Here is a 15,381-nt window from a genome sequence, read left to right as displayed (position 1 = left end):
TCTTGTGAGGAAGGTTAGGCTGAAAGGCAGTGCCTGGCCCAAGCTTCCCCAATGAGCTTCATGGCTGAATGGGGGTTTTGAACTCTGTGGTTTCCTAGTTCAACACATTGACCACTGACCGACCCCTGACTCTAGTGTCAGACTAGTTGAAGGGCCTGGCGGTGCCCATGACAATCCTGCTTGTCAGACTACGGAATGACTCTTCCGTTCCTCCTCCTCAGCCCTCCTGAGAAGCCCGCTGGGCTGAGCACAGGAGAAGGGCAGCTGCCTTGCCAGGCAGAGGGCAGCAGGCACTGCCAGTCAGTGTGGACAATACTGAGCTAGATGGGTTCTGTGTAAGGCAGCAGCATCCTGCCCACCTGTGATTTTTTGAAAGATCTGTATCACCTTCAGGGATGGTAAGTAGGTGGTAGCAGCAGCATTCACTGGGTTTTGAGCATAATCCCCTCTTTCTAGGCATCAGCTCTATCACTTTAACCCCTTCCCTTTGCAAATACTGTAGAGTTGCTTTAACAGTACTGTATATCCATTGCAGCAAGGGATCCCCCGATCAAGGGTGGGAGGAGCATCTCACTCTTCCCCTATATGCACCGGGGGCAATTAAAACCCCTCTCCCTTAATATGTGGGACTGTCCAGTCAGCTACAGAATGTTATTTGGATCCCAGAAGCAGCCTGCTATTCCACTTCTGCCTTAAATTAAAACTGCTGAGGTCAGGTGCTGCTCAGTCATCCATGCCTTCTGAAGGCAGAAGAGCACCAGTGCTGTACTGTAGTTGTCATTTTCTGCTTCTTTTTGAGGCATTCTCACTAAATTCCCAATAAGAGCAGCAGCAAATACTATTGCACACGAAAATACTGTTTGCTGCTATTAATGATAGCATTGTAATAGTAGTAAATGCCATCTCTAGCAATTTGCTCCTCAACTTCCTTCCTCAGCCTCCCACCCTACTTTATATCAGGGCTTCTTTCTCCTCATGGGGAAAATATGTAAAATGCATAAATCTAAATCAAATAAGTGTTGGAAATGTAAAGAGAAAGAAGGTTCTTTTTATAATATACGGTGGTCTTGTAGTAAGCTTAAAGCTTACTGGGAAATGATATATAATGAATTGAAAAGGATGGTTAAAATAACATTTGTAAAAAACAACAACCCCTTGTAATTGTAAAAAACAATTCCCCTTTTGGGAATTATAGGGAGAGAACTACCTAAACTGTATAGAAACTTATTCATGTATGCTACTACAGTGGCAAGAATGTTACTTGCCCCAAAATGGAACTAAGTAGAAGTCCCAGCAAAGGAATAATGGATTTAAAACCTTATGGAATATGTAGAAATGGCAAAACGTACCAGAAAAATAAGAAATTAAGATAACAAACTTTTTATAAAAGAATAGAAATGGTTTATTGGATATTTACAGATAAATTGTAAACAGATCAAAACATTAAAGTAGAGGAATAAATGAACAAATTAAGTTAATTAATTGTTAATTTGGATATGCAGAAGATATTAAAAATACATTTAAGGAACCGCAGAAAGAGGGGGAAGGAAGTCAAGTTTTAAAATGTTAAAATGACTGTAAAATTATTGAAATGTATAAACCGGAAAATCAAAAATTTTTATTACAAAAAACCACCCCCAAAATATAATTATGTACTAATTTATCTGATTGTCCTTGCATCTTCCTGCCACACTTGCCATCCTCTCCTGCCACACCACACACTCTGAGAACTACTGGGGCAAATCACTGGGGTAAACAGTCTACTAGCCATGGTGCAGCTGAGACCATTTGGCTGACTTTGGATGGAAGACTCACTGGAGGGGGGCGGGCAAGGTATTCATGGCCAGAAAGGGGTGCCAAGAGCAAAGGTTTTGCATGGATGCAGCCTTGGTGCAGGAGATGGTTGCCACCCCTGCTGCCTCCCAGTGGGTTCTGGAGCTAGTTCTCTCACCGCTGCTTCTTCAGAATGACAACCAGCTCTTGGTGGATGGTGCTGAAGCTCGGCCGGTTCTGTGGCTCATATTCCCAGCACTTCTGCATGAGCTGGTACACCACCTCAGGGCACAAGTCTGGGATGCTCAGGCGCATTCCTGGGATTGGAAAAGACACAGCCAGGTCACAGGAGGATGGAGCTGGCAGGTGAAGTAATGTGTTTTGGTTGCAATTTCCTGGGACTCCCAATGTGTGGATTAAGTGCAGGCCAAAAGATTTTCCATTAACATTTCTGTGCATTGGTACTTTCCCCCATTCTTGCTCACCTTCAAAGAGCAAACTTTTGAGAGGCAGGAGAGGCACAATGCACACCTCCTTCCGTTTTATTAAAAAATACTTACCACTCATCTTCCTTGGTGCCAGTCCATAGCATGTCTTCAGTGAGTGCCAAGAGAAGATGGGTGCTGCTAGAAACCCAGACCCTCCAAGGAGATCAGAGGCACAGCTTCCCCCCACCTCCCGCCTAGCCTACCCCGCTAGGCTCTCACCCTTCTCCACAGCCTCGCGGGTCTGATGGTTGGTCATGTTGGGGTACGGTGGGGCTCCCAGACTGAAGGCTTCCCAGAGCAAGATCCCAAAGCTCCAAACATCACTCTCTGAGGAGTACCGGCCTGAGGAAGGAGGACGAGAGAGCAGGCATGAGAGGTGGCTTCTCCTAGATCAGTGATGGTCAGGCTTGGCCCTCCAGCTGTTTTGGGACTACAACTCCCATCATCCCTGTTTACATTCCAGAGATTCCATATTGTTGGAAGTCTGACGGGAGACGGATGTGACGTTACTGGTTTCCTGTTCCTTTGTTGTTCAGTTGCTCTCACAGAGAGATGATGTATTTTTTTCTGTCTGCATAGCTAGAAAATAAAGCATAGCAATGTAGCCATAAATCTTATCACTTCCGTGTGCTGCTTTGATTCTCTGCTGAATGGGAATGTGCCTGGAGCCTCATCAAAGGCTCAGGTCATTAATCACGTTGGAGGGCGATTCCGGAAGATGAGCTTTATCAGCTCGGTCGAACAGAGATTCCGACAATCCCTAGCTAGCAGAACCAGTGGTCAGGGATGATGGGAATTGTAGTCCCAAAGCAACTGGAGGGCCAAGTTTGCCCATCACTGTCCTAGATTAATGGTCCCAGGCTGGGTTCCCACGAACCCATATCTGCCTCTGGCAAGCTACACATCTGTACCTAGGAGCTGATTTGATCCAAAAGTTCATTAGGGTATCCCTATACCAGTTTGGAGGACAAGGGGCCCTGCCCCCTGCCTGCCAGCCAGGCTGGAGGATACTACTAAAGCAGATGGGCCTGGAGCCACAGCTGTGGGTACCGTGACTGAGTGCCTCTGGGGCTGTCCACTTCACAGGGATCTGTTTCATGCCACCAGTGGAGGCGTAAATGCCGTCCTCCTGCTCCCGCGACATCCCAAAGTCACTGATCTTCAGGGCGTTCTTCCCTGTCACGAGACAGTTCCGGGCCGCCAGGTCCCTGCAAGGGGTAGCAGATCCAAATGTCTGACTGGTGTCGAAGACTTCAGGGAGGGGGGCAGCTTCCCAGACACCAATGCCTGGAACTTAACTCCCAGCTCTTTCCCACTACCTAGGCAAGAGACTCCAGCCCCAAACATCACCTGATGGGTTCTGTACATGTAAACTAGCCTGTGCACATTGTAGCAGATTTGCAGGCAGCTCATTCCCTCCTTGATCAAAGATGGGGAAAGCCCACAGGCGGGAACTCTGCCTCCTTCCCCAGGGAAAAAGCCTCTCCACCTGCCTGCTCCACCCTTCAGGTTTGGAAGTGCCACCAACCCCACAACACAGTCTCTGCCAAAGCAGAGAAGGAAGGAAGGAAGGAAGGAAGGAAACCCTTTTTGCACAGACAGGGCCAGGGGTACCTACCGGTGGATGCAGTGCTTGCTGGCGAGGTACTCCATGCCTGCTGCCGCATTCTCCATCATCTTGAGCAGGTCCTTGACTCTGAGCTGAGATCCCTCATTCCGCAGGAAAGACAAGAAGTCACCCCCTGTGAGATGAGAGAGGGAAGCTGGGCTGGGAGCCAGCTGGCCAGTGTCACACCAGGGAAGCTGGGAGCCATGGCAGGATAGGGAGCAGAGGCTCTGGAGCTCAGCCTGAGAGCTCCTGGTTGAGATTCCCTCCTGGACAAACCATCAGGGGCAGGAAATGCTTCTGAATACCAGTTGCCGGAAACTGCAGGAGGAGGAGAGGGCTGTGACCCTCAAGTCCTGCTTGTGGGCTTCCTATCGGCATCTGGGTGGCCATAGTGAGAACAGGATGCCAAACTAAATGGGCCCCTGGACTTATCCAGCAGCTAAGCTCTGCTGAAGTCAGCAGGGAGAGAAGTAGAGCAGCTGGAGCTTTGTGAATAAATGCCTCTAGACTTCAAGGCAACACAGAGTGCCTGTTCTCAAGAGGCCTTTGCAAAACCAGGAAGCTTGCATATATCTCGTAATGGCAAATGTAATGGGCAAATGTTTCTCCCTCCCCCAGCTGCAGTGCAGAAATCTTCCACCCAGAAAACAGACACACCCTATAAACGGCTGGGGGAGTTTAAAACGGAAAGCCTGAAGGCTATGGAAAGCCATGAAATGCTGGGCTTACCCTGAACTAGCTCCATGACAATGTAAATGGGGTGCTTCTGGGTGCAGACACCAATGAGCCGGACAATATTTGGGTGGTTGTATTGCTTGAGGATCCTGCAAGGGGAGTGAGAGGAGACACAATGAAGGGAGGGCACGCCAAGTGCCAGCCAGGTAAGGGATTCCAAGGGGCGTCCCCAGCACCTCACCTGTCCTCGCTACCCTACCCCCAGTACAAAGATGCTAACGGCAGAGGCAGGGTGGGCAATGCTGCAACTCTGTGGCAAGGCAGCAGCACTGGGAGGATGCAGTGGTCTTGAAGCTCCCCCAGCCAGGCAGGTCATGACATTCAGCAGAGAAACGGGGGTCAGGGCAAAATGATCAGTCCCCACAATCTCTGCAAGACTGGAATCTCTGCCACTTTTCTCAAGGAAGGTGGGAAGCCTGCCTTTAAAAGGCTCCGTTCAAAGAAACCATGGGAGTGAGGACCATGGAATCTCCCACCAGCACCACTCAGCTTGGATTAGGACATCTGCCCTGCATGCAGATGGTCCCCTCAACACGTCCGGGCAGGGCCTGAGGGGAAAAGATCCTTACCTGAATCTCTGGAGAACTGCTGCCAGCACTGAGCCAGGTGGACTCAGCTAGAGGCAGCTTCCTACATTTGTTCCAAAGAGTTGGGAGGGAAGATCCTGCCCCCACAACATGCCCCAGAGTGTCCAGCTCAGACTCAGGAGGAGCCTAGCAATGTAGTCCCTGTTGCTCACGAGTTTGCTCGCTACACACCTGGCCTCTTGCAGGAATCGGGCCTTCAGCTCTGGCGGGAGAGTTTCACGGCAGGACTTCACAGCCACTGGGGTGTTGTCACAGCGGAGGCGCCCACTGAACACCTCTCCAAAGTTGCCCTGGAGAAAGAAGACAGATGGCACTACTTTCCTCTCCCTGCCCTTTTGCCCACAGAAACAGATAGCAAAATCTAGTCCAGGGATGAGGCTGAGATGGTTTGGACTGCTTCCCTTCAGCAAACAAGGCAGCAGCAAGGCTTGCCCCTGGCCAGGCCTCCAGAAGGCAGGCTGCTGCTCTGCCTCTCTTACCTGGATTATTCCCACTTAACAAAAGGAAGGCTGAGGGAGAAAGGCAGTCAGCTGCTCCACAGCGCACAGCTTTTGTCAAGAGTCCAACAGTGGGACTCCTGAAGGTGGTGCCTAACCAGAGCATGCCTTCCACCGCCGCCACCACCATTGCCAGGGAGTCACTCACCTGCCCGATGCGCTCCCCAAGCAGCACGTCCTCATGGTCTAACACCCACTTGTCCTGCAGCAAGAGCAGCCACTTAGTCACAGGTCAGGGAACTCTGCAACCCCACCCCTCCCTTCCTTAGCCTGGCCCAATCTAGTGGCAGCAGAGGGTGAGGCAGAGAGCAGTACCTTGATGATGGGCTTTCCCAAGACAACACCACTCTTTTTGGTGATGGGCTGTTTGGTCTTCAGGAAATGGTCAATCAGCAGCGGAATGGTGGGAAAAGCTTCGCCCTCCAAGCGATACATGTTCTAAGGGGAAATCCCACAAAGAGCAGCCATCTTAGTTCTGGCACAGTCCTAAGGCAAACACCACTGCTCTGGCATCTCCAGTGCAATCTTTTAATATTGCAGCACTTAAACTCTGGAACTCCCTGCCTATTGACATCAGATAGTACTTTAGCACCTACTAAAAGCATTTTTGTTTAGACAAGCCTTTCCAGATATGTAGAATGCTGAATGTTAATGTATGTTTTAATTTGTTTTTAGTTTATGGCTGATTTTACCTTTTTAATATTAATTGTTTGTACCGATAACTTTATTTTATTGTGCTTGTAAACCACTTTGAGGGGTGTATACAAACAAGTGGTGTATACATTTTATGAAATAAAAATAAATTGATAAATCTCCACTGTGCTAAAAGCTACCACAGGCAAGAGGAGACTTAATTTCTTCCTGTTCATTCACATTCATTGTTCAGTTGCAATGTGTGGCTTTTTTAAAGTGAAAAGTTGATAAGCAATTGCTCTAGCGGCAGAAAGGAAACCAGCAGTTACAGTCTCATTCTACAGGAAACAGCTGGCAGAAACTAATTATAGGAATGTCTTGGTTGGGCAAGTGAACAAGAAGGAATTAATTAAAAGGGCACAAGATTAGAAGTAGAAACCACTAAAAATGAAAAGGCCAGGGAGGAAGCTATTAATTAAAAGGCCAGTGGTCTGGAGAAAGCCCAGAGTTTTCTTTAAAAATCCTACAAATAGAGTGTAAAAAAAAGACCAGAGTACAAGCCCAAAAACATAGGAATGTTTTGGGATGGTCATAGTGTCATCTGGGTTCTCTACAAAAATTGACTGAAGAAAGGATTGTGATTCCAGGTGGAAGTATTAGCAAGGGCGCCACGTAACCAGAGCCACAATGGTAGTGGCTACATTTGGGCTAGAATGGCTGCCTGCCTGCTTCTGTCTCTCCTCTGCCCACTTCACCCAGCACCACCACCCAATTTACAACACTCACATCAGCAGATTGGAGGATGAAATGCCGAGGCTGAGCATCCCACAAGACTGAGAGGACGTATTCCTGCTTGCCTTGGCTCTCGCGCACCAGGAAGTCTCCGCTGGCCTGCAGCAGCCTCTGCACCTCCATGCGGGGGATGGCGCCATGGTACCAGGCTTGCTGGCCCAGGGGCTTCTGCACCTCAGGCAGGAGGGGCACTGGGGGCGGCAGCTGCGGATGGAGAGAGGGGGAGTGGGCACAGCCAGCCACAGTGCCAGCTCCCTTTCTAGCAGAGAAGGCCAGGAAGGAAGAGCGTGTGGAGGAGCATCTCCATGTGCGTTCCCTCCTCCCAGTTACTCCCAGCACATCCTTGGCACTGCTGATTCAGAAAGTAGGGCAGAGCAGGGACATGAGTGGGTGGGTGGATCAGTGGGTGGGAGGCACTCACTGTGAGACGTGGTCGGAAGATGCCCGAGAAGTGCTGCTTCAGGACCTCCAAGGCCGGGATCCGACCCCCATCACGCTCCGCCTCCTGTCCAAGAAGGAAGGCACAGAGTGAGGGTCAAGGTCAGGGTGGACTGCTGCGCACTGGCTCAACCAAGCTAGAGACAGTGTGGCATAGTGGTTAGAGCATCAGGCTAGGACTTGGGAGGCCAGAGTTCAGACCCCCTCTCTCATTGGGTGGGTGGCCAGTCACTGCATCTCAGCCTAACCTACCTCACAGGGTTGTTGTGAAGATAAAATGGGAACAGGGTTAAAAACACATGCCACCTTTAGCTCCTTGGAAGAAAGGTGGGATAGAAGTCAAACATTTGCCAGGTTTGCTAACCCCAAAGGCCAAGGAGCCAGGAGCATAGCCAGCTGCTCTGGCACCCAAAGCGGTGGGGGCAGGGCGATCCGCCCAGGGGGGAGGCGCGGCGAGTTGCCCACGGAGTCCACCTGGCAGATGCAAGCCCCACGCTGCCATTTCGGGCAGTGTGGGGCGCCGAGCCACCGCGTCACTCCCAAGAGAGACGTGTGGCTTGGGTGCACTGTAGGCCAGGCCCCATGGTAAGTGCCGACTCCCGCGGTGTGCCAGTTTTTCATCCCCCTCAAGGATGACACCCATGGCGGATTGCACCCCTACACCCCCCCTCTTCCTACTCCCCAGCAAGGAGCTTGCCCCATGGGCTTGCAGTGATCGCACCCACAGTGGCTCCACGCACCCCAGACGACACCGATTGATTGTCCTCCTGCAGAGCTGGAGCAGGCGGAGGCTCACAGCTTCCCAGCTTGTCCAGCCTGTGCCACAGCAAATCCCGCTGTGCCTGAAGCTTGTCCTGCGTGCCCTGGGCCAGGTGGCTTTGGTGCTGGGCTTCATGCAAGGCCTGGCGCTTTCCCAGGAGCAGGATCCTGCAGGAGAGAAAAGTGGGGAGGGAGAAATGCCCATGCACAGTGGAGCAGTTGAAGCTGGTAGGGCACAGCGGAGCTCCTACCAGCCCCTTCCCTCAGTGCCCAAGGCCTTGGCCTCACACCCAGCCTCACCGTTCTCCAGGGCTCACAGCTGCCTCTTCCTTCTGGATTTCAGCCTTTAGAATCTGGGTGCGCTGCTGGTGACCTTGGGTGCTCTCTGTGGCGTTGGCCAGCTCCTCCTCCAGCGAGGTGAGGCTGCAACAGGAGAGAGGCATGGAGGCTTCAGCTAGCCCAGGGACCAATGGCGCAGAGCGTTCTGCCTGGCTGCAACTCGCCTCCAGGTTATAGAACCATCGAATGGTGGGTGGGAAGGGACCACAAGGGTAACCCAGTCCAACTGCCTGAAATGCATGAATCTTTTGCCCAACATGAGGCTTGAACCCTCGCAACCCTGAGATTAAAAGTCTTACGCTCTGCCGACTTCTTAGCAGAACATCTCTGTCTTCTGGGCTCTCAGCAAGGCAAGAGAAACACCCAGAGCACAGAAAAGAAGGAGGCTGGCTGAGCCAGAGCTCCATCTTTGCCCCACCTGCCCAAATCATTAGCCTCTGCTCTCCCACCCAAAGTGCCGAGCCCTGATCTGTGCTCCATGAGGCTGGAGTGGATCTCCCCAGAGATGGACCACCTGCGCCCTTTTTGACAGGAGAAAGGGAAGGAAAATTTCTACAGGCACAGCTTCTCCCCCGGCACTGCAGCAGTGGGGGACGCTGCCCTTGCTCTCAGTGGTTAGGACTGACCCTTACTCCCCCAACCAGTATTGGAAACTCAGATATGTAAGCTATTCACCAAATGGCACCTTAAAACTAGGTTGTGGTCACCACAACGGAATATCTATTTGCCAGGGGGTTTGACTAGATGACCCTTGTATTCCCTCCTATGCCCTCAACTCAGGGCCAGATTTAGGTTTGATGAGGCCCTAAGCTACTGAAGGTAATGGGGCCCTTTATATATCCAGCTGTCCTTTGTCAACAACAAATTATTGCTGTTTTTTTGTGCTAAATAAATGCTATATGGTAATTTATGGACCTAATAGGTATATAAAGCCATTTTTTTAATCTTATATTTTGGAAATGTACATCCAGTTCCCCCCCTTAAAATATTGGGGGGGCAAGAGAGTGGGGCCCTAAGCTATAGCTTGTTCAGCTTATAAGTAAATCTGGCACCGCCTCAACTACATTGCTTGACTACAGCTTGCTCTTACAGCAATTCACTTGTCCCAGGATGCAAGAAGAAACATACACAGTGGAAATGGAATTAACTATGGGCTAAGGCAGAGGTTTTTAAACTGTGGTTGCCAACCTGGCACCCAGAAATCTCCACATAGTCACAATTGGAACCAGTGTCAGTAGCAAAACGCTCCTGGCTAATTTCTAACACTGCCCCCAACTCACGTGTGCTGCATGCTTTCCAGTGTCAGCTCATTCAGCTGGAGCTCCCCGGCTTTCAGGCCCTCTGTTTCCATCTCCTCCAGCAGGCTCGTGTCAAAGGTCACCACAGCAGGGGCCTCGTTCCCACACCTGGAGAGAGACCAGAGGAAGGTGGCAGAAGCTGCTGGCTGGGAAATCCAGCCCCCAGAATCTCAGAGGAAGCACAGCAGGCGCTACCTGCACTGGGGATGAAAGCCTTCATATTCCACGTCCGGGCGGAGGCGCTCAATGGCTCTGCCCATGGCTTGGTGTACCGTCACCATCTCCTCCTGCACCAGGCTGGTGATGCTTGCGTACTCCTGGAGGGTCCCCTTCCTGCCAGCACAGAAACAGGAAACTGCTGGTGGAAAAACTGAGCTGCTGGGCCTAATTCAAGGTGCTAGTTCTAGTACACAAAGCCTGAAATGATTTGGGACCTGAGTACCCAAAGGCACAGTCCCTCCAATAGCAACCATCTCAGGCTCTAACGCCACTGGGGCTGTTTCGCTGCCCTTGAGCCATGACAGGGCCTTCTTGGTGGCAGGTCCACATTTGTAGGATGCCCTCCCTGGTGGGGTGTATTTCCTTCTCTCCTGATTGTTTTAAACTGTTTTAAACTGTTTTTTAAAAGAAGATTCCACCTAAACATTAGGAAGAACTTCCTGACAGTAAGAGCTGTTCGACAGTGGAATTTGCTGCCAAGGAGTGTGGTGGAGTCTCCTACTTTGGAGGTCTTTAAGGAGAGGCTTGACAACCATATGTCAGGAGTGCTCTGATGGTGTTTCCTGCTTGGCAGGGGGTTGGACTCGATGGCCCTTGTGGTCTATTCCAACTCTATGATTCTAATATTGTTTAAAAACAACAGCAGTGGGAACATACAATGAAGTGTTGATGAGAAATCAAATCATCATCATCATCGTTCAGGGGTTGGGTTAGATTTGCAGGATTTGCAGGGGGTTGGACTAAATGACCCTCCAGGATCCCTTCCAACTCTACAATTCTATGATTCTAAAAGCATTCCTGTTCATCCAGGACTTTGATGGCTGAAATGTACTGTTCTTGGCAATCTTGAGAGCATCAGCTGTGAGGGCATGGGACTGTTTTAAAGGTAAAGGGACCCCTGACCATTAAGTCCAGTCGTGACCGACTCTGGGGTCGCGGCACTCATCTCACTTTATTGGCCGAGGGAGCCGGCATACAGCTTCCGGGTCATGTGGCCAGCATGGTTCTGGCGAACCAGAGCAGCGCACGGAAATGCCGTTTACCTTCCCACCTATTTATCTACTTGCACTTTGACGTGCTTTCGAACTGCTAGGTTGGCAGGAGCAGGGACTGAGCAACAGGAGCTCACCCCGTCGCAGGGATTCGAACCGCCAACCTTCTGATCGGCAAGTCCAAGGCTCTGTGGTTTAACCCACAGCGCCACCCGTGTCCTTATAGACTGTTTTACATGGAGTCAAATGTGCTACTATGGTTGGTGCCTCTGGGCTCCTTTTCTCAAGGTCCCTGGCCTTCTCCATCTCACCCCCCTCCCAGCCCTTCTGGAGCTCCTCTTACGTGATGTGGGCCATTTCCTGGTGCAGGCTGTGCAAGGACTGGAGCACCCCAGGCAGGGTGTGCTGGTAGTGGTGGTTGTGCTGCACCTCAGCCGCCTTCAGGGCCAGCACATACTGGTTGTGCAGAGAGTAGAGCTTCCACAGGCTCCGGACGTATCTGTCCTTGGCCTTCTCTCGGTCCTTCTCTGCAGGGAGAGCGCAAAAGCATAGGAGGGTCAGGAGCGCCAATGCAGTCGTGCACAGTAAGAGATTTGTGTCCCGTGGCTGACACGGCTAAGATGCCTGGGGCTGGCAACTAGGTGTCATGGCATAGGCTATAGCCTGCCCCAAGAGACAGAAGGGAGGGAGGGAAACAACCCTGCCACTCAAACCACCCCCTTCTTATGATTAACTTCACCACTGCCACCAAGCATAGCTGTCAACTTTTCCCTTTTTTAAAGGGGAATCCTATTCGGAATAAGGGAATTTCCCTTTAAAAAAGGGAAACGACAGCTATGAACCAAGTAGATCTCTCCATTTTTATCGCGCAGTTTCCACTAGGCAGTCCTTCAGCCTTCCGGACTCTAACTGGCCTACCCCGCTCCCAATAATGGGTAGAGTAGTACAACACTTAGATGAATGGGATGAATGACAAGACTAAGATTTTTTTTTGGGGGGGGGGACCAAAATAAATAAATAAACCACTTACTTAAGTAAGGCAACAAGTTTAGCTAAACTTAGATTGGCTTGTTACTTTACTAAAACCTCTACAGTTTGGCTGGTTACACAAATACAAATAAACAGATACAAATGCATCCAGCTATGCTTATTCTAGTCAGTTTCCCTAACCATGTCAGTATTTTATCAACTCTCATCTCTTGGTTAACCTTCTGGATCCTTTAATGGTCCACTCCCGGCTCCTGCATCCTGAAGCTCTTGAAGGTTCTGACTCCACTGCTCTTTCCTTGTTTAGTTCTGCAACTTATTTTCCCGGTCAACTTGCATACAATATTTTCACTCCCCATCCCAACCTTTTAACCAATCAGATAGAGAGTGGACATCTGGTTACATTTGTGTTTCCCTTTAATTGACAGGCTCCTAGACTTTCACACGCAAACACACACGGAGAAACAGGACACCCTGAGCAAAACTTCCCTCCAGACTTTTGAAATACCAACTATTTCATAACTATTTCGAGTTCTTTCAGGCTAGGTGAATGGGCAAGTATTTGGAAGCTGCCTTTTAGGCCAACAGCTGCGTTCAGAGGATGCTGCATTCCTCTGAATAGCCTCGGCTGGAGGGAGGATGGGAGGAAGATGCTCCAGAACAGGTCACTGGCCGAGGCAGGTCTTTGGGCTGACCCAGTTGGGTTCTGTGGGGGTCTCCAGCCACACCCACCTTTGCTGGCCTCCTGGTATTTGCGCTTGGCCTGAGCACTCTCCCGGACATGGCTGCGGTACTGTGCCTTCAGGCGCTCAGGCTCCTGCTGGGTGGTCTGGAAGAGCCAAGGAAGAAAGGGGGCTTAGAGGTCTCCATACAGAGAGGGTTTGCAGTTGCGGGCTTCCTGCGGAGGGATGAACTAAACGTCCTTTGGGGTCTGAGTCCAGCCGCCACATGCAACCTTGGCACCAAAGCCCCGATAGAGCGCCACCGCAAGTGCCCACCAGGGGCCGCTGCTGCGCAGCCCGGACGGGACGGGCGGCGGGCGCGAGGGTTGGTGGGCTGCCGTACCCGGAGGAAGTCCTGGCTCATGTGCTGCCACTGCTCGCTGTAGCTCCTCCGCAGCTGCTGCTTGTCCCGAATGAGCTGGCCCAGCTTGTGCAGGGGCCCCGAGACCAGCGTCTCGGCGTGTCTCTGCAGGAGCTGGCTCAGGGCCTCCGTCTGTGTTACCAGCGACCACCAGCACTGCGGACAGAAAAGGACCAGGAGGGCAGATGGAGAGAGAGAGAAAGACGCAGAGAGGGAGAAGCTGCCCAGCCGCCCCCTCCTAATGGAAAGGGGACGGGGAGCCTCCCCAGGTGAGGATGGAGGGAAGGGCCAAGGGGGCTCCGCGCCAGATGGGGGGGGGGGTCCTGGGAGCCTACCTGGGCGACCTGGCTGTTGCTAGGCTGGCCGCCGCTCTCCTGCTTGCCGGCCTGGCTGTGCATCTGGTGTAAGAGGGCGGCGTACTCTCGGTCGCTCTTGGCGCGCTGGCCCATCCACTTGCGGAGCCCCTCCAGCAGGCGCAGCTCAGCCTCCTGCAGCTGGAGCAGGGCGCTGTGGCCCTCGGGGCAACCCAGCGCGAGCTCAAAACCCATGGTCAGGCAGGCAGACCAGCAGCCTTCGCCCTGCAAGGGAGAGCCAGCGCCGTCAGCCTGCCCCGACGGAGCGGACTCCCTGGCATGGTTTTCCTGAGAAGCGGCCGGGCCGCTGCAAGTTCCCTTTTGCGGCCGCAGCCTCGCGGCGCTCCCTAACGTAACACCCCAGCAGTTCCGGAAAGTGCCTGCGAAGAACCCAAGTCCCTACTCTGAGAAACTGGACTCAAGGCAGGTGCCGGTCCGGCTCGGGGGATACCGCCGCCCACTCACCACCGTCAGATTTGGTATCCGAGAGCTCCCTTCCCCCAGTCAAGCAAGTTTTGCAACCTGTTCAGAGTTCATCTCCCTACCCCAATTTGCAAGAGGCTTCAGCCAGGCTGCACTGTGGTGTTGCAGTGACACCCAGCACTCAAGTGCGCCTGCTGTGCATTGGTGCCCTGGGCTGCTGAGGACCACCCAAACTCCCTCTCCTGTTTTGGAGTTTCTGTCTCCAGTTTCGAAGGCAACAGGAGTCTCCAAACATCACATTTTCTGTAGAAGGCCCCCCCATGCTGGCTGGTGGTATATTAGGGAAGGGGGCTGGTTGGGGGTCAGTGGAGCCTTTCTTGTATCCCTGAGGAAGCTCCCTTCTGCCCTTGGACATACCTTGCCGGGGTGCTGTCTGAATCGGCACTTGACTCCTTCCTGGGCCGTGAGCACTAAAGAGGAACAGGAAGACTCCACAAAACCTCCAGGCATTGCAAGATCCCCCTTCCTGTCTCCTGCACTCTCTCTGTGGCTTCTACCCCCACCCAGGCACTTGTACGCAATACGGTACCTCCTTAAGGACCAAGAGGCTCCTTCAAATTAAACTGCTTTTTATCTAGTCCTGTCCTTGTGAGACAATTCATCAACTCAGCTCCACCAGGTGGCCTTCACAAGATGCCTGCAGGCAGGACACAAGTGTCATCACCTTCTCCAGCTGTTTGGTCCCAGTGCCTACTGCTATATTCAGAAGCACGGTGTTGTGTGTGTGTGTGTGTGTGTGTGTGTGTGTGTGTGTGTGTGTCTGCTGGGCATCATAACTAGTGGCCACGGAGAGCCTTTGCCCCTAGCGATTTGCCTAACCCCCCTTTTAAAAATGGGAAGTTGGCAGCTGTGACTGTAGGTCATGGGAACAGATCCCAGTTTCACTATTATGCTGTGTGAAAAAGTATTTCCGTTTGCCTGCCCTGAATCTTCCACCATTCAGTATCATTTTGGAATGCATTGGGGAAAGTTGCCCTTGTCCACTTTCTCTAAGACATGGGCAATTTTACAAACTTCTGTCGCATTTCCCTCTTCCCTACACGATTTACTCAATAAAAAAATATCGGTGTGGCGCAAGCAAATTTTTATTCTGAAAGTGTAGCTAAGAGAAAAAATAGTTTGATAACCACTGGGTTAAACAAATGTCAAATTTCCAGGTAACGTAAATGATGCACATTTGACAGTGAAGCAGTTCTGTGAGCAGGCAGGGTCGCTTGCGTGGCTTTAAAAGAGGATTAGACAGATTCATGGAGGAGACTATTGGCCATAATGGTTATGCTCTGTGCCTCCAGGTGGAGGCAGCAATGCTTCTGAAT

At 51.6% G+C, this 15,381-nt stretch overlaps 1 protein-coding gene across 1 annotated transcript; it reads right to left on the bottom strand.

Annotated features, from left to right (window-relative positions):
- Nucleotides 1-1,378: 1,378 nt before the first annotated feature.
- Nucleotides 1,379-14,899, bottom strand: FES (FES proto-oncogene, tyrosine kinase). Its single transcript, XM_083476091.1, has 19 exons — nt 14,423-14,899; nt 13,565-13,807; nt 13,212-13,385; nt 12,879-12,975; nt 11,503-11,686; nt 10,144-10,281; nt 9,931-10,056; nt 8,612-8,734; nt 8,293-8,479; nt 7,536-7,619; nt 7,109-7,318; nt 6,005-6,127; nt 5,838-5,891; nt 5,364-5,482; nt 4,600-4,694; nt 3,880-4,003; nt 3,312-3,469; nt 2,481-2,603; nt 1,379-2,090 (listed from the first exon to the last, which is right to left on the bottom strand). Exons 1-19 carry the CDS (start codon nt 14,513-14,515, stop codon nt 1,948-1,950), a joined length of 2,598 nt encoding a protein of 865 aa, XP_083332217.1. The 5' UTR covers nt 14,516-14,899; the 3' UTR covers nt 1,379-1,947.
- Between the last annotated feature and the right edge of the window lie 482 nt (nt 14,900-15,381).

This window comes from Podarcis liolepis (assembly GCF_965112155.1).
Source record: "Podarcis liolepis genome assembly, chromosome: 14".
NCBI lineage: Eukaryota > Metazoa > Chordata > Lepidosauria > Squamata > Lacertidae > Podarcis > Podarcis liolepis.
The sequence above is the reverse complement of the archived record's forward strand: the minus strand, read 5'-3'. Positions and strand labels throughout refer to the sequence as shown.